Here is a 26,570-nt window from a genome sequence, read left to right on the forward strand (position 1 = left end):
ATTCATGGGCACTCTAATGTGAACCATACAAACAAGATTTGTATAATTTTTAAAAAAATTTAATATGAGTATATTCAGTGTTTATTAAGTCAAACTGAGCTCGGCAGATTACTACCTACTTACATGATGTTTTCAGTAGAAAAGTATATATGTACTATTGACAACATGTTTATTAAACTTTAGACATTCGTTTATTAAACTCAAGCTGCGGTCCGCTCGTGCCTAAATGGTTCATAAAATTTATTTCGTTAATACGTATATTATTTCCGTTGATTGGTTTAACAGAAAAATAATGGTAGTCTTCAGTATTTGTCTAAACGAGAAACTTTTTACCCAATGCGAATGACCATAGACGTCCAAATAAAATATACATGTGAATAACCCTAATGTCACTTTGCCCAACGGATTTTCATAAATGAGCGTAAATAACGCACTGATCACAAAATTGTTGGCATCTCTATCACTCCTTAACTTCTATGTTAAAAGTTGTGGTTACACTAGGCCTTTCTTTTATTGTTTGCCATTGTTACTGATCAATGCCAACGCGGGTTTTCAAGTTTACTGAGGAATTTCGAATCTGTGAAAATAACAAAAAGGTAGGATTTGAGAAACTATATATTTACTTAATTGTGTTAGACATTATCGATTAGACATAATGAAATGAATCGCATTTCTCAGTTAAATAGGTATATAAAATTTAAATATTTTGCTATTAAGTAGATACAAATTTGACATAAGCTATAATACATATCTTAATTTGATTAAATCACAGTATTTGTTATTTCGGTTTAATTATGATTATTGTTGCCAGTGTAATGACTTTTCTTCCAATGATTGTCCCAATCTGATCTTGTTATTGAAGTTATATTGTATAACTGACTGAAGTTTATATATTCTGAATATTCTGAGGGTAGTTATTAAAATGGCGTTGGTGCAGACTTCTAATAAATTAGGAATTTATAGTATTTGCAATTTACACTCTGACAATTTTTTTTATATTTTAAACATCCGTTTCTTGCAAATTTAATTATATTTGGTAGGGTAGAATTAGGACCTTTGACTATAAAGTCTGTATTTATAGAAACCTCAATGCATCACAAAAAGCATGGAATGATGTTTTCAGTTTGCTAGTATGCTGTTGATTGAGATGGAAATCCTTCGTTACTGAGTATACAACGTACAAATTGTATACAAATACAAATTGCGGTAAAATTCTACCGAAAAGTTATTACAGTTAGACACATGACAATTAATAGGCCTATCCCTATTTCGAGCCCCGTGGATCCATCGTTGTCGTTATCACTACTGTTGCTTCCGTTCGAACTTCTCTGCCGATTGGCCATTGCAGAACAAATGTCTCCGCAATGCTCTTGCTCGCATATATCACACAAAGTGGCCCTCGGACCCCAGTAGAATATTCTCGCTCTCCGTGCTAAAATATCGTGTCTTTATCACATTGTAAATTCTATATAACTCCTAATTTAATAATGATGAAGTGGGTGTCTTTATTATGTGTATAGGGTGGGCCGTTTATCTCGAGACACTACCTTATCTCAGAAACTATAGGGAATGGAGCCAACAGTTAAATACAAAAATTGATTGGGGTATTACAAACAATTTTAATGTTGTCTATACATTTTTCGTGGGCGACTATCAACTTTCTTATTTTAAATGGAATTCCTACACCTAAGTTAACCCTTTTTGACATTTTTAATTTTTTATGCGAAAAATGACGTTTGCGAGACGTAAACTGCCAATTTCTTCATTCGCAAGTATTTATTGTTTCACTTAAATAAGTTTTGTTGTGGACAAAGGACTTGAATAATACAAGGTACGGAAAAAATAAGATTTAAAATGAAATTAAAAGAACTGCCAAATTTTTTTTAAAAATATTTTTATTTAATATGTTTCTTTTATTTTTATACTTATTTTTATAATCTTGTGTTAAAAATTAAGGCATTTTTATACGAGGTTGTAAATGCCTAATATTTTTACTTTTTGAAATATTTCCTTTTAAACATTTGTCTATCACAAAAATAAAATGCTGGTGTCATATAAGTTTAAAAACAAAACAAGTGCTAGAACGCTTCCTCTTTGGTCGCCTGTTTTGTTGTTGCTTACTGTCCTTGAAGAAAGAAAAAAATAGACGTTGTCATTTTTTTGAATGATGAAGAGCAATTTAATGTTTTGTTGCATTTTGCAGAGACCCCTGAAGAATCAACCCAAAATTAATTCAAAATGCCTGTTTAGATCTAGATGTCAAAAGAACAACGCTTCGAACGTTCATTCAAATAAACAACTGGAAGTCCTATAAATTCAGTCCAGTGCAGAAATTAGAGCATCGGGTTAGATTTTTGCAACAATCTTATGGAGACACAATTTTCAGAAAATATATTTGCTAATATTATTTACATATTTACAACCTCAACTAAAATTTTTAGTCGGAAAAATAACCATTATTGGAGCAACAAAAATAATAAAAAAACATGTGTAAGTTACAATATCAGGTAGAACTTCTATCAACGAATGGTACGCCATTTGGAGGTTCAGAATAATAAATCCAGTATTTTTTTATCAGAATTTAAATTCCCAACGCTATTTAGAGCTTTTAAATATTAGCCATCCCCTTGTTTAAATTTGGCAACAGGATGGTGCTCCTGTTGTCACAAAAGTCAAGAAATTAGCACCTATTTAAATGCATATTGTAGATAATGGATTGGTGAGAATGGTAGTTATGCCTGGCCTTCAAGGCTTGTATTGCTCAAAGTGGGGGACATATTGAACAACTATTACAATAATTATTATCCTTTCTATGCTATAATTTTTTTATTGATCGTTCGTTAATAAAATATTAACCCACGTTATCGCGTATACTTGGTCTTATTTTGAATAAATCATACATTACATGCATAGTACATTAACATAATCTTTGGATCTTCATAAGCGCATTGGCATGGTCAACTATGAAATGGAAAATCATAGTGGCGGCACTTTAGCATTTGTTTTCTTCAAACGGCATCATAGCTATCTTATACTAACTGAACTTATATGGTAACAGCATGTTATTTGTGATAAACAAATGTTTAAAACGAAACATTTCAAAAAGTAAAATTATTAGGTATATACAACCTTATATAAAATTTCCTCGATTTTAATGCTAAATATGACAAGATTATAAAAATAGGTAGATCCCAGTTAAAAAAAAGTTTTTTGATAGTTTTTCAAAATTCATTTTTAATCTTATTTTTCGCATATTAATATTATATGTGTATTAATATGTATCGAAATTTCTTATGAAATCCGTTATTCGAGTCTTTCGCCTACAACAAAACTTACTCAGTAACTGCTTCCTAATGAAGAAATTGGCAGATATTTTACGTCTTGCAAACGTCATTTTATGCATAAAAAACTAAAAATGTCAAAAACGGTTAGACTTAGGCATAAGACATTACACAAAATATGTCTTGAATTTGGTACGAAAATTTAAAAATGAAGTAAAATACCATATGATCCATTTAAAATAAAACACGAAAAATTAAACACCCTGTATGTACAACAATAAAATAAATTAAAGGTTTACACACCTCAATTGACTTTTATGTTTAATTTTTGGCTTCATTCCGATAGTTTCTGAGATAAGACAGTGTCCCAAGATAAACGGCCCACCCTATACAATAGCAGAATATTTAACCGTGATGTAAAATGAAGTTTTGTTGCAAAAAATTAGTAGTATCCGTCTTTTGTCCCCAAAGATATTAAAGTTATTGTATCAGAACCAGCCAAAAATTACATTTGCATTCAAAAATTGACTAAATATTAAGAGTTGAAAAGAAAACTCTTAGGCCTCTTATTTTTGTAACGGATCACCATAGTTTACAAAGCAAACCAGCATTAATTTTTCACCTGGGGTAACAAATTGAAATCGGTAAAGGTATACTTACACGTATCGTAATAATCATAAACCACTGCTGATACGGGTTTTTGCTTTGCAACTTTGTGCGTTCGGTAAGCTGACACGGTTGGACAGTACTCGATTACCGTCAGATTGTTAAAATATAGGATCACTTTAGTATCCCCGTGACTCGTTTCCACTTTTTGGACGTTCTGAGAAACCTCTAAACTTGGCAGCGAATCCCTATCAGCAGTGAATCCTGACGGTAGCGTTACCTCCATCACCGCCATGTTACTTAGCGGAGTGTACGAGAGATTTCTACTTACGAACCTAGAAGAAGAAACGTATTTTCGATATATTTGGTGCCCAAAATTGGTGAACGCAACATCTCAAATATCCAAATTTTCGACAAATTATGTTTTTCTATTCCTTTACATCTTGTACTTTTTAATGTTATTATTATTGTTATCTTCCAGAAATATATTTTTCTTTTTCTTTCCGTCTTGTATTTTTTAATGTTACTATTATTGTTATTTACCAGTAACTTATTTTCACTTATTTACCATTTTTTGTCATTCCTTGTGAAACTTGCTAGTATGGTAAACACTAAACACTTTCCAAGTCTATATCAGATGAGATATAAGTACCAATAATAAAATAAAAAATAATTTTACAATTGTTTGACAACTACACCGTATTTTAAACATATATAGACTGTACTTTCTCTCCCCTATTATGCCCTGATCAGTGTTGCACCAGTTGCGCCATTATCAGCTTCATTAGACACTATTAGGGATCAATTTTTACTACTTTAGTCATGGGTTGGGAGCGACCTGATGCTTTCAGTAGAAACATTGATGAAATTTTGAAATTTGTTGGTTGTGATGTTTATGTGCTCTATTGTTTACTTCTTCATTAACTTCTCTTTTAAATAAGATAAATAAGGTATTATATTCGATAACGATTACAATTTTGAAAACCCACAATGTCAGCATTTGAAAAAAATATACATAGTTTACAAATAAAGGTTTTTATGAATTCGCACATTTAATGTTTGCAAAAAATATTTTTTTAGAAAAATTTCGAAAACGCGATATTGTTGCACAGTTTCACCATCCCAATCAGCATACAATATTTAATATTTCCAAAAATCTGAGGTTGAAACTTCAATTTTATATATTAAGTTGAATTACTTACGCTACACAAATTGACAACTGTAGATGGTCTATGTTTGAGTTTTTGTCAACCTGGGGATCCAAAGTGAATAAGGGCCACGGTCCGGTAACATTCATGTTATATTGGTACGACACCCTGAATATTCCAAAACCGCTGCCTGTTGCTGTCACATTCACTTCTCTCGAATCTTTATCGATCTACGAAACACACATGGTAATCAATATTAATACAATCTACAATACAATACTAATCCGACAGTATTTCAGCAACAATTTCAAGAAGTAAAGATTAGTCCAAAAAAATTCCATGACACTAACTTCGGTTGATTGAAGAATCATTGCGTTGTTCGTGTTTACGTTGAATTTGTTGGACTTGCCCTTATTGTAAGTAAAATTGATTTGTAAATTGGTGGGTAATGTTAGCCTCGACACCATCTTGTAGAGAGCTTGCAGTCCGGTGGCTGTATCACGTGAAGATGCAAATCCTCCAAGATTATTTTGTTGATTGATCAACCAATTCAACACGGGCACCGCATCATCTACTAAATTAGCTTCGATAAGGGCCAAAAGTGCGTACGAAGTCATTTCAATATCTATAGATCTCGGCAGTCTTGTCCATGGGTTTTTCGCGTCGTCGCCAGGTAGACCTTTGGTCCACCATTTCATATCGTTTTTACTATTCGCTCTCGAATCCAGTAAATTCGAGGTACTTTGTCGAGAAGTATGCTTGGCGACGTGGAGAACGTAATTACAAATGGCGATAGCGTACGACGACTCGTCTTCGTTCATGTTGCTCGTTATATAATCTAAACTTTTGTAGATTACGTTGGTATAGTTCTCACTGTAGCTTCTCTGCAAAGACAAAACAATAAAGGCCAATAGTACTTTGAATATGCTAGAACCTACTTGATTTTCTAGAAATGCTAAAGTCGTAAAGGCCGTTAAACTCAAACTGTTTCCGTCTCTGCTTTGCATGTCTTCATATATGACCGTTCCTACTTCTACAAAACTTCCATTGTTTCCTTGAATATTCACCAGCCAGTCGAGGGCTGTGTTTATAATATTATTGTCCACGTATATAAATTGCTTAGCTTGTTTCAATGCCAACACCACGTAAGCGGTTAACCTTCAATTACAATATTTCATACAACTTTGTTTATTGCTGCGCTGAAGACTGTGCAGTGCTTAAAAATTATGTTCAAATTAAATCGTAATTAATTTAGATTTTTTTCAGAAATTGAAGCACAAAAATTATTAATGAAAGTGTTAATGGGGAACTTGCTTAAAGAAGAAAATCATTTAAAAATAAAGTTGTAAAATTTGAGTAATTTTAATTGTTCTTAAAATGCACTGCCATTGGTTACATCAGAATGTTGTATTTTGATCTAGACGCACGTATACACACATTCAAATCACACGAAAAATAATCAATACTCATTGGTATAATATAACGTTGTATTTAGTTATTTTAGTTTTGTGGTATTTATTTTAGTTATAAGTTTTGTTTAATTTTGCTTGATTTGGTGTTTGGTGGTTCTATTAAAGACTGAAAATGGTTGATTGTTGTTGTTGGCGGGTGTTATAAATGGACAATCAGACAATTTATCCAAAGTTGGTATAATTATGACCATCACATATTAAAAATTCGGAGGACTTTTCTCAAGTTCGTGGTGTAAAAGTTAGTCAGTAAGTATAAATAGTAATGTATGGCCATTCTTAAGGTGTATTTATAGAGATTTAATTTAACATTTAATATAAATTAAAAAGTTTGATAATTAAAATTTAACTGTTGCGTTTATACAAGAATTTAATTTAAAACATAATTTAATTTTAAAGTGAACCAACTTTTAACTTGGTATTTAAATTATATTTATATTTACGTTATCAGCTTTTATCAACTGAATTATTTAAATATTACTGTTATTTTATTATTATTTTATGCGAATTTTTCTTTCTTTCTTTTTCTTTTCTGCAATTATTTCTAGTGTTTTTCGTAAGTTATATTTAAAATTTAAACTTTTTTCTACTCCCGCCTGTAGAATACCTAATTACCACGTCAGTTTGCTTTCCCACGAATCCGAGCCACTTCGGACATCTCCGGGATTTTAATAATCGGATGTTTTCGGGGATATTTCCCACGCTTGGAATTTTGACGTTGGTCAATTCTGACGGTTATGTCAGTGAATGTATTCGTGTTGTTTTACGAAAATGTACCCAAAAACTAACGGGCGTAGAAAAAGTATAGTATGCAACACGTTCGGTAAACTTTTTAACTCACTCGTTTATTAAACACTCGCTCCGCTCGTGTCAAATAAACTCGTGAGTCAACTGCTGTTTACCGCACTTATTGCATAATATACTATTATATCATTTAATTAATAAAGTCAACTAAATGTCACAACTTGGTTTAACCTCATCATTAATAAGTTATAGGTACAAATTTTTGTATTTAAAAATAGATCAATAACCAAGAAAGGGGATTAGAAAATCTTTACCTGATAATTGATTGTATTAGCTACTTACTTATGATTTATTAATTTCATTTTAGATCTGAAGAGATCTGGAGATTCTGCGGGTGGGTTCAAGTCACAGTTGAACTCGCACAAAAGGGAACGGATTTTTAACGAATAATAAATACAAAAGTAGAACATTAAGCAAAACAAAATTTGTTTATTTGCTATAATGTGTTTTCATATATAAACACACATTTTAGTAAAATAAAAAAAAGGGCAAGTTCCCTATTCTGAAAACCTTAGTAAATTGATACCTACAGGAAGAAGAAGATAAAAACGACAGTTGAAGAACTGCCTGCACTTATTGGATAATTTGTGTTTGTGTATTTCATGTCGCATTGCAAATTTACTTACCACACACTGCCGTTATCGTCTCTCTCTCCGAATGCGCTGAACGATCCATCTTTACGTTTATAAGTCAGCTGTTGTTGATAGCTCCTTTCCAAAAAGCTCAAGGCCTCGTTTTCTATAGTTGGATTTAATTGGCGGCTGTTTCTCAAATATTGCAAAATGATCAGATTCGGCATAATGTGAACCAAATTCTGTTCCCCGCAGCCCGTGGATAATCGTATCAGATTTTCTAAGTGGATCATCGAGGATCCCAGCAAATCACCCACCGCAGACACTTCTATTTTTTCGGAACCCTCAATCGCATTTTTCGGAACGGTGAAGTTGATAGATTTCTTGTAAGGATTCGATTGTCGCATGTCGATCAGCACTGATTTGGAATAATATTCGGTTTCTCCACCGACCTTAAATTTTTGTTTAAAACATTTTTATGTCATACGAGATGGTAATAGTGTTGTGTTAAAGAACTTTAGCTTCGATACAGGACAAACGTAAGTGATAATGAGTTTCCTTATAATTGAATATAAGATATAGGAAAACCTGAATAAACTTGAGTAGAGGCAATGTTATTTAATAAAATTCAGTTATGGCATTTGCAAAAATTTCATACCAAACCTTATTTGTAAGTTTTGTAATGTATTTGAGAAAAAGTAGGAGTATTAAGAGTGTAGGGAACCTGAACAAAATCAACTTTAATTTGTGAGACTTTCTATCTTACCTCTACTTTTAGGTGCTTGATAATTGTGCCTTGGTTTCTCGGACTATTTGCCGTAACCTTGATTTCGATCATTCCAGCTTTGAGTGTGGTAATCATGAACGATACAGCTGCACCGCCGTTTTTCTTGACGTTGACCTTTTTTCTTTTGTACAATTCTATTTCTAAATACAAAAAAAATTGGATTGGGTGCAACCGTAGATATATAGAGGCCCTGCCTATGCTGAGAGTACAGAAACTTATGAAGCAACTATGTAATTTTCTTTTAAGAAGGTCCATTCAACGTGCGCATGCGCGAGATTTCAAATTTCGTTTTTAAACAATGGCAGCTCTAATGACTAATTCTGACGTAGGACCCATAAGACCTTGCGGCTTTCAACAAGCAACATGGCCGCTGACAAATCGTCGATGTTTGGATATGGCATTTATACGGCAGCATTTTCGCAAAATACATCCAAATTCTATTAAATTTCCAGGCAAAAAGGCATTGAGGCCTGGAAAAGCAGTGCAGAATTGCATCACCGACGTCGGCGTCAGTATAATTCTGTATTTAATTTGTCTTTTTTGTTCTTCAAGCCCCGTAATGCGATGCAATTTCTACATGTATTTTTTTATGTAAGCTATTTTTTTTTGTAAATCGACGCAAAGCGTTATTTTTGGTAAACTCATAAAATAAACCTCCATTGAAATATCTTTGAGATGTTAGATATCCCACATGAAACATCTAAGAGAAAAAATGTTCAAGAAGCACCTCCTATATACAGTAATTGACGATGTCTATGACGATTACCTATGCTTGTTCTTGTAAAAATTCAACTTGTAGCTTAATTGCGTTCTTATATTTCCTGTTATTCTTGTACATTAAAACAAATTACCCAAACATCCTTCATACCTATTGAAAATCCAATTAGGTCCTCATATTTGCCACATTTGCTCTAATATCGTAAAAGAACGAAGTATTGAAAGCACAAATTATACAAGTTGTTGATTACGGTACAGAGATATTGACACCAAAAATGAAAACAACAATGGCACAGAGCACAGACTGTTCTGCGACAACAGCCTGTAATACTTAGCTCTGTAATTACTTAGCTCTTTGTTGCCAATTATGTTCGGATTTCAGAGGTTGATGTTGCGTTCTTATAAAAATTAATCAATTTTCCAGAAAAATTACGACAATGTAGAAACTTAGTCAGTTGGAAAGTGACGCATGCGCAAAACATCCATACCTTCTCTACAAAAATATCATAGCCACCTACGGCGCATCAATTTTTACCCTAGTACGGTCACCATAATATATTATAGCTATATGGGTGCAACGCATTATAGATGATCTACGGAAACTGTCCTAGAGAGCTAGTATATATTTTTTTCACGTCAAATTTGGGAGGAGTAGTATTTCCAAAAAGACTTATTATCAGCCAGAATGATTCAAAGTCAAGTAATACTTTGACCATTGATCTTTATTTATTTTTGCTCCATTTTAAAGTGCGGGTAAACTTTTCAATTAAATTAAATTATAGAGTTTATTGCAAGTATCGACCATTTCGGGCTGATCTGACACAGCTTGAAAAATCAATACATCAAAAGTTTAATTGGTATAAACTATAACTTTACAGATTAGTATTAGTAAGTGGAGAATAGAAAATCTTTCCAACGAATTCCCTTATTCCTATTTGAAAAAATTATGAGAACTATGCAGTACCTGCATATTTGATAGTCTACTCTGTATAAGTACTTACTCTTCGTCGCATTCACGTCGTTCGAGACTTCGGCAAACTCGAAGTTTTGTTCCGTGTTGTGTAGCGTGATTTCCGCCGTGAAATCTGGCCCATTATAATTCGAAATTACAACCGGAACCGCCAAAATCTCTCCTTTTTGCACAGAGTAGGGTAAATCGAGACTCACCACGAACGATTTCGCCACTTTCAGTTTTTTAGGCTGTGCCATTAGCGCGATTCCCATTATCGGATCAAGAGAAAAGCCACTAATAAGCCAACTGTTTAGGGTCGATGGTGCCTTTCGTCTTATAGAGGTTTTGCCCTCATATCCCGATGAAAAGTTGGTGAAAATCCAAGTTTGCGCCACGTTTTCGGTCAGGTATACTTTGGGTTTGTTCCACACTGGTTTTGGAATCCTGCTAAATGCGTAGGGACCGGCTAGAGGCGGTCTGGTGACTGTGTGAAATGGTAAACCCACTCCTCGATCTGGTTTGACGGTTGAGGATCCGTAGAATACCGGCCGCAAGTAAATATCCTCCACTGAAAATACCGAGTAATATTTGGACCAGAAATATAGTGCTTTTATAACCGACCCCGTGATTAACTTTGCCTATTGTTTATTACTGCAAAACCGCAGCCCCTTATAGAACCGAGCAGACCCTTAACCGCATTCCAGGACCGTCCTAGGAAGTTATCTATCTATACTAATAACCTAATAATTCTTGAAATATGTACATAAAAAGTTGGTACAAAGTAACAATTTATTACGTTCTATTTCATTACATTTCTACATACCATCATTATTAATATACAACATATTAAATATGATAATAATAAAGTATCAGTCCCTTACACAATCGTCACTATCGCCACTGTCGTCACCTAGTTCAATGATCAACTCCGCCACTAATCGTTCTCGATAAATATTGAACTGAGGTGGCTTTTACTTGATGAAAATCCATCTTTTATTGCTCGGTTTTGACAGTTAGACCAGCGTTGTACTAGATGCTAGATGGTACTATCACTAAATTTTGGCGCAGTGTTGTTTCTTCTTATATGAACTTTCAATTCAGACCAAATTATCTCAATCGGGTTAAATATACAATGATACTGGAGTAATCAAGATTTCATGTCCGTTTTGTTGTGCTATCGAATCGATTTTCTAGTCTTTATTAAAATATGTTATTTTTAATAATTCCAGAAGTTGTTTTTTCTTTCTTTAATTTCTTCTTTATTTGAAGAAGTACTTGGAATTTTTCTAATATAATAACAGTATTTGACGATAGTTTTGGCAATAGTTTATTTTCAAACCAGTCCTCAAATATTTCGGCGGTCATGTTTTCATCGTAATCCATACTTGATCTTTGACGTTTTTGACAGACAAAAATTAAGAATCTTCCACCCAACTATTTTTGGACCTAGCATGAAGAATTATAATGTGTTTTCCATGTGAAAGCGGTCTAGCACACACTTTTACTGTTATCACACCATCCTTTTTTTACTGCGTCGTGAGTGTCGAACCCCGTTTCGTCTAAATACACTAAATACACTATTTCAATTATATTTAAATAATCCACCCTTCATTGCAAAATTCTTTAAGATTCCATGAGCATTTGACGTTTATTAATTGTTTGGAACTGAAAATTTATTTTCTTCAAAAAAGTACGCAACGACCCTTTGGCACAGCTAATGTTTAAGTCTGTCAGTACTTTTTTATGCAGTTCTTCTAGGATTAAAACAGTATTCACTTTATAAGCGTCGAAGATTATACGTCTAATTAGATCAGCGTGTAGCTCTTTCAAAATTCGCGAAGTACCAGCATATTCTTTCACTTTCCGCTTGACTATCCCATTTGCAATAATTTTTCTTACAGTTGACTTCTGAACTTTGGTCATGTCATTTGTTTTTATTTCTGCATTAGGTTCGACTACCATCTCCACTTCGTCTTCAAATTCTGCATTGTTTTCCATGTATTCTTCTAACAGGGGAATATCTGCTTCATTCCACGGTCTCCACATTTTAAAGTGTTAAAAAACGGGAACCTTCAAAAAATGTTTAATTGTAAGATTCTTATGAATATTTATCTGTATTTTTATGACGTTCCTTTATCTAACGCGAGTATAATCTATAGTCCTAAAAAAGACTGTTGTTGTTTACAAATCGAAGAACTATGTAGAAGACACAAAAATACAAGAAGATGAATGTTGTTAATCAACAGGCACACAAGACAAAAATGATTTTTTTCAAACTTACCTGTAAGATAAATAAAGTACAGGTACTTACCCTTATCCTTTGAAATATCCAGTGAAAACAGCCTCGCAGAGTCAAAGCTCGAGAATCAGGTACATAAATACCTACTTAATGGAAGGATCACAGTCAAATCCCTCCGTAATATATACGAACATATTGAAATTTCATACATATCACCTGATGTTAAAATAAACGCTTCTCCTTGTTCGAAAATACCTCGAAGCATCAATGCTTGATCAAATTTAAGACGGTCTACGTTTCAAATACAAATTTCAAGTTTCTACAAATATTCTACTTAATGCAGAATAAACATCTGCTGGGGTGGGTTTTACCACGGTCCTGCGAAGGTTTGCGGTTAAGGTACTGTAAAATACTTAAAACGTCAAAGCAATAAATGCACCATATTTTTGGTCGTATTATAACTAAATAGTTTAAAAAGCAGTTTTTTCTATTCATATTAAACAATTTCCATAATTTGGTATGGTGCATAAAAAACTTACGCGTGGGCTTGTGCCGATTTATATGGGCATTGGTGATGATGTCAGCTCCAGCCTCCTGAAATGAATCGATGAGATCGTAATTGTAAGTCGATCGCGACGAAAACTAACGAAAATTCCCGAATGTGGATTGCTGCCGCCCGGTTTCCAGGAAAAATGGCTCTTGGCGTCTTTCATAACCGAGAAATACGGAGACCTGTCTGCGATATCGTACCTCAATAGTTCCGTGACGACATCTTTCGGAGTAACGTCGTACCCGCCCCTTATGTTATGGGCATTCTCGTCCACCGCCATAAGACCTATATACGAATTCTGTCGAGCTCTGATGGTCAACTCAACGTCCAAGTCAGGCTCTGTTTCGTCAGTATTTACATCGACGTTGACCTAATATTAAAACCATAAGGTGTTTTTAATTATCGTTACAAAGTATGAGGCCGTGAAAGCAAGATTAAAAAAAGGTCTAAACAGTTTTTTCATTCTTTTTATATTTCAATTATTTGATGTATTAAAATATTTATTTTTATAATGGTGGGCTGATATTTTTACATATCAGGCGATGGCTGTTCTATAGAGGAATTTCTCAGTAAAATGAAAATTTCCTATCACTACAAATTGTGTGACATTTTGACAGACTTATTATGTAAAAATATTACCAGTATTATTTAAAAAAACACTTATAACTATAAAAGTAGTCCAAGGGGTAATTACAAAGCTACCCTTATTAACTGACTTTTAGAATTCAATTCACAATATACACTAAAGTGCTTTTTACACTATTTTTTTCTCTAGTTTCACCCCCCTCTTATTTTGCTATCGTTTCAAAGCATCGGAAATCATTTTAAAATACGTACAAAATTTTCAAATAAATCGTCGACTTCTATATCAATGACATCTCCTATGAATTCACCATCTTCTTTTATGTAGTAGACGATTAGATGAGATAACGGAACCATAATGGGAACGGCCGTAAAATGGAACCTAAACACTTTCTTGTTATCTATTTGAAAGGTGTTAGTTAACAGTACGTCCCCTGAAATTTAGACCATTACATAATAATATTTCATTAATGAACAACATACAGAGACATCGTAAAAATTGTAAGGAATTTAATAATTTAAAATGTAAAATTAAAACTTAGGTTATTAAAATTAATTGGACACTAATAAACGATCTAAATTGCGGCTATTATTTCAAAAACAAATAGAAAACGTCATACCTCTAGCTAGAAGAACGTAATTTATATATCTTAGCGGTTCGCTACAATTGACCACTACGTTAACATCTGAAAGGGTCTTCGGTGTTTCGGTTTCTAGCGTTAGCTGCAAAAACGTGTCTGAATACGACACTGCAGCTGGAACAGGAGACATGCGTTCCTTCAAGTCTTTATATCCAGCCTAAAATTACAAATTCTGCCAAAGTCGAACTTATAGATACGAGGTGTGTTCAAAAAGTAAGATGACTTTTGTAATTGGGCGAGCTACGTACATTCGATCTTCGATATTTTTGTTTGTTATGTCAGCACACATGGCCATAACATATATTCACAGTTTCAGCCAGTTTACACGTTTACTTTTTTATTGCGAGACAGAAGCGTTAAAAATGTTTTTTGCTCTCGGCGAATTTCTGCTGTCAAAAGAGAATGGAACAAAAAATTTGCATAAAAATTTTTGTAAAAAATGGAATACAGTGCTGCAAAACACTTGAAATGTTGACCACAGCACGTGGTAACTCTACTTTGAGCAAAACAAATGTTTATAAGTGATACACCCTGTTCCAAGATCGCCGATGATAAATAACTTATAAAAGCGTAGAGGAAGTGAAACAAGTAGAGTTAAAAAACAGTAGAATTACTATTAGAGAAGTGGCTGAAAACGTCGGCATCTCTATTGGCTGGTGCCATGCAATTTTTTCTGAAGTTTTGAGCATGAAACGTGTAGCAGCAAGGAGCTTCACTCTAGAGCTGTTAAACGTACTCAATGATGATCCTGATATGCCCAAAAAGGTCATAACTGGTGACGAATCATGGGTATATAGTTTTGACGTCGCAACCAAAGCCCAGTCGTTCTAATGGAAGAAACCAAAAAAAGGTTTTGATTACTGATTTCTTTGATTATCGTGGCGTAGTACATCGAGAGTTTTTACCACAAGGTCGTACGGTCAAGAGAGTATTACCTTGAAGTTATGCACCGTTTGCGAGAAGCAATACGAAGAAATCGTTCGGAATTGTGGGAAAACAATTCATGAATTTTGCATCACGATAACGCACCTGCTCATTCATCGTTGCTTGTGTCTAACTTTTTGACCAAAAACAAAACCAGAATTATGCCTCAGTCACCATATTCATCATTCGTCATTCATGAAAAGAAGGAGGTTTGGAATGATTGAGGAAGAACTCAAGGCTATACCCGGAAGTGCTTATAACTGGGCGGGGGGTGGGGGGTTACTTTGAAGGGGGCAACATTAATTTTGATAAATAAATAAATACATTTCGATAAAACTCAAAGTCACCTTACTTTTTGAATACACCTTGTATACCAGGTGTCTAGTTTTATCTGTGTAAAATTTCTTGAAATTTTCTACTTTAAATATTGTACAGTATATTTTAGATTAGGTAAGTTTTCAAAATATTTTAGACAACTTTCATTTTTTCTGGATTACATAGGTGTACCTATTATAAAGTTTTAAATAATAAGATAATAATACAATATCTTCTTTAGGTGGTTAACTCTGCCAATTTTACCTCTATCCTTAACGCAGTTGTGTTGGTAACATTTATTGGAGTCAAATATTCCAACTTGATAATACCATTGTCATCGATTTTGTGAATATTTGTCGCATATACTTCGTCAGCTCTGGAAAATCCGTGTCTCACTGTAACTTCTCTTTGATCAGGTTTAATAACTGTTCCGTCGTGATTTGAGACCTTGATCTGAAAAAAAATTAAATTTACGTTTTTTTTATTTGATACGATACAGCAATGTAGTTTCTCTTTTGAATTTGTAAGTTGGGATAATATATCAGTAATCAGTATGATTTTGCAATCTTATTTTTAATATCAGTCATAAAGCTGATATTTTGGAAACTTTATGATTTGTTATATATAAATAAGATTCTCATATTTTTTATGTACAATTTACTACGTACCTGTAAGATTTTAATATAGACAATTTTTATTAGCGTAAACATAATAAATAAATGTATTTCGTTCTTGAAATCCGTTTATATGTTTTTGTTAGTTTTGGAAGATATTATTAAATAAAAAATAAAAGTCGGAAGGGACAGAAAATAGGTTTGATAATAATAATAATAATTTTAAATTAAAATTAAAATCTACGATTTTTAAGCCTGATATCTGTCAGATTCAATTTTTGGAAAAGGAAGTTGGCATTTTCGCTAGTAGAGGTCAAATTATTTCCCGATTTAATATCACCTCCCGTGGTAATCGGAGAAAATTCCACACCAGTAGTTTCCAAAAAATCAAAATTGATTTTGTTGACAGATTTCCATAGCAACGCATGTTTCCATAAAAATTTTCAGTATAATTCGATGGTATGGTGATCTCTCAAAAAACACGTATTATTTGGTTAAAAATTGCAGGTGTTCTCTTGATAATTTTACAATATCTCAATTTAAAAAACTCAATATTTCATAAATAAAGAAATTTTGGCGACACTAAAAATCACATCGCATTTTAAACGTAGATGAAATTCATAGCCATATTTAATTTTTTTAAATATATTTATGGGAACAAACCCAAATATTTATTTTTAGCATATATTTAGTAAAATAAAAAAAAACATTTTACAACGACTCTGCCTTGTTGAACAAACAAATACATTGTTTTAAACCATTTTTATCCCCGCCACAGAGGCGGAATTAACGTTTGATAATGTGTGTTTGTTTAGATGTCTTTGGTTTTGATTAGCTTAAACTTAAAATGGTATTGAATGGGTAACTTACATACACCTCATATTTGAATCCCGGCTTAAAGTAATCGGACGTTTTTATTATCTCCATTTTGTAGTCGTATTTGTGTATGTGTACATCGACGCTGTTATTTTGCCTTCTGCCCGTGGGCAATTCCTCGATCGTCACGTCAACGATGACAGTTCTTTCGTATTCATCGTTGAGACCTAAATCGTTTTCGATGTTGAAATCAACCGAAATCGTACCATCGATTTTCACAACCTTGCGGATCGGGTTCTGGAAAATCGGCTGGATTACTCCCGAGTATATCGTCGGGTAAACTGTAACTGTTGCCTCTCCCGTGACATTCTTGCCGTAGTTGTATCTAATGAAGATACCTGTTTAATCATCGCAAATAATTATACAGAAAATAATTACTTGGCGTTTATATTCACGCTAAGGATGTTTTCTTTGAACGTAATATGTCTCGGAGCTTCAACGTCTACTTTGAACTTTGGCCGTATGTACTCGGCAACCTCAATCGATTTGCTATAGGTTTGGCCGTGGATTATAACGGATATATTCCAGTGTCCCAAAACTGGACTTGCACTCAGTTTGAGGTCTCCGGAGAATACGCCCTTGGGGGCTGCTACGTTCGTCCACTGCTTAACTTTGTTTCCATTGCCGTCCTTGAAATGGTATCGCTTTGCAGATGCTTATTCGATATTATATAAAAATAATGTACCGCTATTTGAATATGTAGTGGTTCGTTCCTGACTTCGGCGGCGGGTTTCAGGGCCGGATTTAAGATAATCGCCCTGAACATTACGGTGGAACCAGGCTCGTAAACTGCTCGATCCGTTTGAATGAACACAGAGTAACTTTTCTTGACAAATTCGAGCGGAAAATCTGACGCGAAGTTGGTGCCCCCGAATCCCGTTATGTGAAGTTTGTAGTCTCCATCTTCAATGTCACCTACCTGTTAGGAATTTGCAAATATTTTCAGTACGTCGACTAAAAATTCTAACAATTTAGGTTATAGGTGGCGAGGTTTGTATCTAACAATTTAATAATCATTGCAAAATCATAGGAAAAGGGAATGTTTATTGAACATGTTTAGAAAAATTGATAATACATTCCAAAATAGCCAAAAACAAGAGAAAAGAAAATTGTGCAACAATGAAATTTCACAAAAAAAAAACAAAAATAATAATGGAAAACGGCTCAAATGGAAGGAGCTTTATTTTGATTCTCAGTTTGGCAGTTTATGTCATGTTACGTTATAGATTTAATATTAAATAGGTTTCGAAATCTGAAAAGGCAACTTTTTGAATGATGTTCTAATCTGCATTCAATGTAGAAGCTTTAATTCAATAAGTAATACAATAAAAAAAATACATTTTAAAACATTAACTTTTGTAATATTACTGCCAAAAAAAAGTCAGTTTTTATTTTCAAGTTAATACAAGTTCAATGATCTTATTTTATCCTTTTATCTCGAATTGTCTCATTGTTAATCAAATACCATACGAGGTATGATTCAGTTAAGGAAGCACAACATCCGAATCCCGGAAATATTTTAGACTAAAGTATTTAGAAACAGGCGACGTTTCTCAATTTTATTTAAAAGCACATATTAAAATAAATTTACAGTGATTGCCAAAGTTTTTTGACGATTCGCCTCTAAGTGACCACGTAGTAGTATCGCACAATGAGAATTACGAAGAATAATAAATTAGAAAAAGATTCCTACTGAGTTAATGCGGCACATATTAAAATATCTATTTTTTTTTTCAAAAAGACATTTAAAAAAAATTGGCATACCACCTTCGTTAAAATTACATGACAAATTTTTTTAGATCAAATTTCAATTAGCCTATAGATGTTGAGTCAGCTATAGAGTGAAGTTCATTATCTTATTGGTTTCGAATAACAAAATGTTTAGGATATTTTTAAACTTTGTTTTGAATTCCTTGTAAAATTCTTCAACAATTTTGTTAATAACAATACATACCTAAACCAATAGTTTTTCAATTTGGTAATTTTTCTAAAAAAATACTAGCTTTCACCCTTGCATTCATGTTTGATATTAAGATATTTGCAACGAAATTTTTATTAGAAACTAAAGGGTGTTAATTTAAATTGAAAATTTTGGTTAAATGGCACGCCATATATATTTTTAGTTTTCTGAAGATCTTACAAAAGCCTACCATTTTTATTAAGTACGTCATATCCCTATGTTTAATGCTTTGTGATTTATTTTAACTTTTCCAATATGTGCCTTTCTTTCAGTCTAAGGCTATTATTGCTATAACAACTGAACTAAATTAACAAATTCATATAATTAATTGTGCTGTGTAAGACTTTACAAGATGACGTACCCTAATATATTTGATGCTAGTGGTAGTATTAAATATGAAAAACGTAGGTGGTAAACCGGAAAAAAAATCGGAAATTCTACTTCAACATCAAGATAATTCCAAGGTCAGTAGCCGTCAATTAGCTAGCTTATTGAAATCGCACCACTAGAAAACACAAATATGGAACTACACCAAACACGTCTAGGTCGTGATTGTGAACAAAGGATAGACTTCTGCACCCTTATAAAAAGCAATAGAGAATGCATTATTATTCAACAGTTGTATTCAAGTAGAAGGGCATCTTTTTGAACATTTATTCCGATTAAGTAATAATTAAAAATAAAATAAGCTAATTTGAAGTAATAGGTATTTAATATTATTTACTTTTTATGTGGATTTAAAATTTGTCCGTTATTTGGACCAAACTTGCTATTACTATATCTACCACGGCTCTAACAAAGTTCTTTCTAGTGTTCATTTTTTCTTTTTAACAGAGCGCTTGCTGGCTAATAGTTTTGTCACTACCAACTAATATTATAGTAATAGTCTTAGATAGAAAGAAATGTAAATATTGAAAAAAGTTCAAATAAATCGCAAAGTATTAAAAATAGGTCTATATAACATACTTAATAAAAGTTGTGTTTTTGTAAGGTCTTTTATTAAAAACAATTATGTATATGGTGTGTCATTTAAGAAAATCAAGATTTTTCAACTTAAAATAATACAAATATATTCGTTTCATTTGGACACCCTGTATCATCAAGTTTAAATTTCGTTGCATATATCTTTATCCTCATCTTCGCATCAAAGCTAATAACAAAAATAGCGAAAATAGCGAAAAACTATTACGTGTGCGTACTTGTTATTATTAATAAAACAGTTGAAGAATTTAGAAACGAATTCTAAACAAAATTTAAAAACAGGGTAAAAAAAATGTATGTTTTTTTCGTTACGCTTTTTCAAGACATGTTTTTAAATTCAGAATCTCATAATCATAATCTTTACAACCTTTTGTATTTACCATTTTCTCATAACTTTTGAAATTAATGAGATAATGACCTTTATTCTATGTTTGATTCACTTGCTACCTATAAAGGCATAATTTTTGGACGGTATTTTACAACGGGTATACGAACCTCGAATCGACAAATAGTGCTGGATTGAGGTTGCACGATATCTTTATATTGCATAAAAAGAGGCGCCCCTCTAAGCGATTGCCCTTGCAAAGTGGCTGTAATCGATGTGGATTGCGTTGTCCCATGGACACTGATGGCTGCGTGATATTCGCTGTTCGGGCGAATCGTTCTCGGACCAATAACATTGTAGTATCTGTTTCCAAAACGATAATATTAAAACGCGAAAAGAATAGATAATTTATATATATTTTTTGTGGTTCCTGACGACGTGCCGAAGAATTAAATTTGGTCCGAGATTCAGTCATTACGCGGCTACAATACAAAAAAACCAAAATTTTTAAAACATACTTAAATTTTTCTTAACTGTTATTGCCAGATAAAATAACATCTTTGGATTTTATTTGAAAATTTTAATTTTTGGCAGTTTTGTCGATGTTAAAATCCTGTACTAATAGGTAGCTATGCAAATTAAAGGCCTTTAAACGATATAATTAACATTTTAATTTAGAAAATGTTACACTTGAAAAGGTACGGTGCATCATACCGACATGAATGACTGAACTCAGAAAAAACTGCGTTTTAAAATACAAAAGAAATCACCTCTTTTGCACATCTTAATTAATGTAATATTAATTAATGTAACATTTTAAGTATGCAATTTAGTTTAGTTACTTTAAAATATCAACGACTTTTTTTTTACTATATTTAAAGTATTGCGGTATTTGTTTTAAACGGAATTATGTTCAAAACAAATTATTACATGGTTATTACAAAAGCATGTTTATCCTTTCTCTTATGACTCTCTTATGAGGACTACATTTAAAAAAAACATGAAAGTTTATATTGTAAGTGTGGCCGGTTGTTACTTCTAAAAGATTTCTTTAATATTTTAAAAATAAAAGAGGGTCCGCTGTCATGTGACTTTTATCAGTTTGCGTGCTCCTTCTCGATAGCTTACACCTAAAAATACATAAATTTGTGTTTTTGTTCGTTTAAAATTCTGTTGTTACTCACTTATAACACTTTGTTTTCGCTTATAAAATCGTTTTACGAACTGTAGATTAAGAGAGATTTTTATTTTGTATTTTAAAATAGAATGTAACCAATAAGCTGTTTCTAGATGATAACTGAGGCAGTACAGTAATTTTTATGTGGCTGTTTTCGAAGTCGCCATGATCCTTACCTTACTTGTTCCATATTTAGACATAATATGTTCACACTACTGCAAAGGCAAGGTCGCATATTTAATCGCATACGCTACAGACCAAACGTGTTTTGTTAAATTATTGATGTTTATCAAACATTTTTGTGAACAGACATCGTGGTGGAATCAACAGTAGCAAAATTGACAAGCACACACAAAATTGTAATTTTACGATGCCTTATATGACTCCCTAGGTTCAAAGCAATTTTTATAATTATCAAATATGACGAGATTCTTGATCCATATGATAATTTTTCTTCACGATTTAACTAAAGTATATGCATATAACAAATAGTACTTTCAAAAGTTAACAGTAGATATTTAGTAGTTTTTTTTTATCAACAAAATTTTTCCTTTGCTTAATTGCAAGGAAAATCTCAGTATAAACGCGCCACTATCCCTTTAATTATGTTGTCGTAGTAAAACTTAATTTTCATTCGTTATTTTGTTCGACGCACAGTACAAAGCACTTTAAGATTTGTATGCGGCTTATTGTTTTATTATTGACAAAAGACTCGATCGCCATATTTCACATTTTAACGTACTGTGTACAAAACTAATGATTTGTTACATTTTTGACTGCCTATAGTCGACAGTTCCACACTACATCTATTTATACGTCAAGTTTGTTGTTTTTGTTTAAATTTAATTAAATAATATTTTCATCTTCGTTGCGCATTTCCTTTCAATAACTTGTTTACATGTTACGCGCCATTTCTTATAAAAGCCTTGTTTTACTCACGTTACGAAAAACATCCAAAAACATTCCAAGAATTTGAGTGCCGTATGAAATTAGTTACATTAGTTTCTGGACACACCTATAACGGTGCTGGGTGGTCGTAAAACTTTTTGCATAACTTTGTAGATTATCTTAAATGCGGGGTGAATAGGATAAACGACTACTAGTGAGAGTACTGGGGCAAAATTTAAGAAATGTAAAATTCTGATTGGGGTGTATATAGTTCGGTATTAGCTTTGTTAATCAATAAATTTTGAAGCGTGATAACTGGAATTAATCTTAGAAGCAATCAGCAATCAATCGATGCTAAATTATTTTTATTTAACATGTTGAATTTTAAACAAATTTTAAAATGTTAAAAAATAAAATTTGCCCTAACTCTGCAATCAAACACAAAAAAAAACGGTAAAAAAATTGACCAAGCGGAAAAGGCGTTTCCATCACAAGATGCTTTCTGCTAAATACAATAATATAATCAAGGCGATTATCACAAACGTTGCGAAACATTCATTTCAAAACAATTGAGTTCCTAAAAATGGCAGCTCGAAACTTTCGTGTTCATTTTTATAGGAGCAACTTCCCACGTAAATTCGTCAGCATTGTTGATTATGCAAATAATGAATAGTCCTAAAATTCAGCGCTAATGTTATTTTTGTGGGATTAAATCTTCGCGTCCGGTTGGTTGCTGCTCCCGCACAGTTATTTGTAAAAATACAATTAAAAATAATTAAACGGAATAAAAAAATGAAACTATTAGCCGAAGTGAAATTTACAAATCACAATTGTCTAAATATCCATATAATAAGGGCATTTTTTTTTTATTTTAACGCACTGTTGCTACACCTAGATACTTTTGTGTTATAGTGTTTATTTAAATTTGAGTTGTTTTGAAAAAACAATGCTTTGTTTCATATTTTGTGAACCGGTTTATTACAGCAGTATTTAACCACGTTTATTCGACAAGTGAACCGAAAAATTAACTGTAGACTCAAATTAGGTTAAAAGTTAAAGAAGGCAACAATCGTTTGTCGAGTTCACGCTTTATCTGAGACGGCCGTTACGGTGCCCTGAAGTGCATTTGTTTTTATGGTCCGTTTCAGGCCACTGATCATCAACAATAAATTTAGTTATAGAATTTAAGCTTTTCTTTCGTTTTTTAGTTTTCGGACAGGAAGCTCGCATTAAATTAATTGTCCCATAAAGACCTGATACCTTGCCAGTAATCATACTAACATTTTAATAAAATGCGATAGTTAGTAATTTACATTACTAAAAAACTTGTATAGAGAAACTTCAACAAAAGTAATTATTACAATTGCTAAATTCGAATGCATTTAAAAAATAAGGAAAAATATTTTTTTGCCTTAAAAAATACATTGCCACTTTGAAATTTTATGATAATGTAAAACGCATATTCACTTTAAATTCATAAAGGGATCAACTGTATAGTCATGCTTAACCTGGTTGTGTGATAAATATAATAGGATCTATAAACTAAGAGGTCACATCTAATAATTTTAATAGTGGCATTTAAAAGTCATGGGAGATGTTTAATTTCTTCTTTTTCGAATAACTTTTTACGCATCCTTTCGGTTTAGTATATAATATTATAGTAACAATGCGCAGAAAAAAGGAATATGCTAAACTGATTTACATTTGTACAGAACTTTTGAATTTTCTGCAGAAAAGCATAGCGGGTAGACAAAAGCTAACTATACACTTTTCTTATACCAGTATCGCAAAGTCGCTTTAACAATAATTTTGGTAATAAGACGATTCGTAGTGAAAAAAATAACCATGACATGTGCGTTCGATAAGTCATAGGTGAGTAATTACTTAAAATTTATTTATTCACGCCTTTGTCTGCTGCGGCGATTTTAAGGCTTAAATCGTTGCCTTGATTTGTTTCGTCAAAAAATTAACGTCCCGATTAGATTGGCGTATAGGTACTTATTTATGATACTTAATGTCTTACCCTTCTTGGCATCGAACAAATGAAAAAACAACTAGAACATTTAAAGCGTGTAACGTTCTCATGTTAAATTTTGTTGCAGGAATCCCAAATTTAACTATTCACAGTAACTACACTACACAAGAATATAATCAAAACCGAACATACATCTTCGAAGAAACTTTGATTAGAAACGCCGCGATACCACTCCCTACGCCGCCAACCCATGCACTATCCTGCACTCTTTAAATTGTATGTATACCAATTCCCATTCCACCGGTCCACCATCTGTCTGTCGTCGCGTTTTCTTCCTTGGGCTAGGACACCGTATAAGGTGACCGTAAAAGTAGAAGACAACAAACGTGCGAAAGCGTCATCCGCCTGATTCTAAAGTTGTATCCTGATATGTTTTGCGAAAGTTTTTAATGTTTAAATTATTTCGGTTAAACTTTGAAAAGGTTCACTTTTTAATTTAAAGATGTATTAGAGTAAACAGATCTAGTATCGCCTCTATTCGAGTGCGATACAAAATGGCAAATGAATTGTTTTGACGTAGTGCCTATTTAATGTGATTGTGTACAGCTGTGAACACTTGTTTCAGTTTAAATAACGTTAAAACTTTGCAATGCCTGATTGGAGTTTCTTACAAACTTTATTATTGGACTCCAAAAATATCAATATCAATATTCGTCACCCATTTAGTAATACTTTTCTGTGAAACGCGTTGTGTATTCAACGTGGTTCATGAGACCGACCTTCGAGCGACCCACCTTCTGGCACATTTTGCGAGAAAATACTTATTGCGTTGCTCGTTTATTTGCTTAGTTAAGATACCGATTCGCATACACCCGAAAGTTTCTTTAAAAAGAGGGGTTCGTGTTCTTCGGTCACGTTGATGTCTCTCCGAGTTAACAATAGCCTCTTGGTTTTCTTGTTCTTAGTTTGTTATCGCTACATGGTTATCCTAGCCGCAAAGATCCGAAAGTAGTTTTTTTTTTAATTTTGTCACTTTTAGGAATAACGTGTGCCCTATATTCTATTACATTTTTGGATTACTAGTATTTTTTCGAAATATTTTAACTTCAATTTAGCTGCAATTTGAACTCATACGTTGTCCAGATTTCGCTTACAGTTTGCGAAAGCTCTGCTCTTATACGGGATTATTTAAATTTAGTGATTCTGAGGTGTTTTGCGTTCTGTCACTTACCATCGGTCATCAATCACCTAGTATAAGAGTTTTTGACAAATTGCTGAATTTCTGAAACTATTTATCACTATTTACAAATCTTCTGGATTCCTCCTGCGTTGGTTTAGTTTATAAAATTTGCTGTCTTGTTTCGCCAAGCATCACGTTGCCTTCACCAATATAGGAATCAGTCATCCGAGACAATGTTCATGCCTCTCCTTTAGCTCAGCCTACCTTAAAGGATATTTAAGCAGATACGGAGTAGAATGCGAGCCCGTTTCAGTAAAGCTCTGGAAAAGCCAACAGGAAACGTCAGCAAGTTTGATTTATAACATAGGACAAATCCAGAAGATTTGTAAATAGAATTACAGTAATCTGTCTTCGAAGTTCCTTTAAAAAAGTGTTTCAAATTTTAGTCTCAACACCTGCCTATGAATGAGCTGGATAAATTTTCACACACACAAAAAAATTAAGTTACGTATTTTCAAAAATAAGCCAGAAAAACTGTTTTTTTTTTAACTATTATCAACTTTAATTTTTTTACAGATGCCATATTGAATTTTTTAGTTATTCCCTTTCATTACAATTCTAGTTTTTTATTACCAGCAATTCTTGTAAAAACATACAAAATATTCGGCAGGCGATAAAATGTTTCATAAAAAATCGTAATTTGAAATCGGAACATAATGAATTTGAGTTTTACAATTCTCTTACCTCGAGCAACAAAATTTCCAGTCTACCCATTGTTTTGACAAGTTTTTTGTAGTACTTTGGCTTTCGTATCATGCGTGCGTATTTCTGTTTTTAAATAAAAGTTAATTTTTTGTAATAGGACAATTTACTTTTGGTGACATTTCATATTCATATTTATAGAAAGATAATTAAGATATTCGGAAAACAAAGGTTTGAAACCATGTATTGGAAATGAAAAGCGTTATCGTATTTTTTACAATTTTATTGATGGTGATTTTAAAAAG

General features: G+C 32.8%; 1 protein-coding gene across 2 annotated transcripts; it reads right to left on the bottom strand.

The window, feature by feature from the left end:
- Positions 1 to 66: 66 nt before the first annotated feature.
- LOC132697292 (CD109 antigen-like) lies at positions 67 to 24,638 on the bottom strand. 2 transcript variants are annotated; one of them, XM_060662660.1, is made up of 18 exons: positions 24,432 to 24,638; positions 20,514 to 20,706; positions 17,763 to 17,996; positions 17,456 to 17,706; positions 17,072 to 17,402; positions 15,852 to 16,040; positions 14,328 to 14,505; positions 13,963 to 14,141; positions 13,223 to 13,495; positions 13,115 to 13,169; positions 10,386 to 10,904; positions 8,647 to 8,807; positions 7,935 to 8,332; positions 5,974 to 6,193; positions 5,386 to 5,919; positions 5,090 to 5,265; positions 3,942 to 4,222; positions 67 to 1,432 (listed from the first exon to the last, which is right to left on the bottom strand). In XM_060662660.1, exons 1-18 carry the CDS (start codon positions 24,491 to 24,493, stop codon positions 1,215 to 1,217), a joined length of 4,452 nt encoding a protein of 1,483 aa, XP_060518643.1. In that variant the 5' UTR covers positions 24,494 to 24,638; the 3' UTR covers positions 67 to 1,214. The 2 variants fall into 2 exon arrangements, with proteins under 2 accessions (XP_060518643.1, XP_060518644.1); XM_060662661.1 differs by lacking the exons at positions 17,456 to 17,706; positions 17,763 to 17,996; positions 20,514 to 20,706; positions 24,432 to 24,638 and having other exon boundaries at positions 70 to 1,432; positions 17,072 to 17,244; positions 17,300 to 17,384.
- Positions 24,639 to 26,570: the final 1,932 nt, after the last annotated feature.

The sequence above is a fragment of the Cylas formicarius genome, unplaced genomic scaffold (assembly GCF_029955315.1).
Source record: "Cylas formicarius isolate icCylForm1 unplaced genomic scaffold, icCylForm1.1 PGA_scaffold_1__22_contigs__length_36826433, whole genome shotgun sequence".
Taxonomy (NCBI): Eukaryota; Metazoa; Arthropoda; class Insecta; order Coleoptera; family Brentidae; genus Cylas; species Cylas formicarius.

Excerpts from the sequence above, each read along its gene's own strand:
- LOC132697292 (XM_060662660.1), bottom strand. The coding sequence starts at position 24,493 with ATGAGAACGTTACACGCTTTAAATGTTCTAGTTGTTTTTTCATTTGTT. Across the intron at positions 10,905-13,114 it reads AAATCGGCACAAGCCCACGC|TGGAGGATATTTACTTGCGG; the intron begins GTAAGTTTTTTA and ends CGGTATTTTCAG. Across the intron at positions 1,433-3,941 it reads TTATGATTATTACGATACGT|CACGGAGAGCGAGAATATTC; the intron begins GTAAGTATACCT and ends ACGATATTTTAG.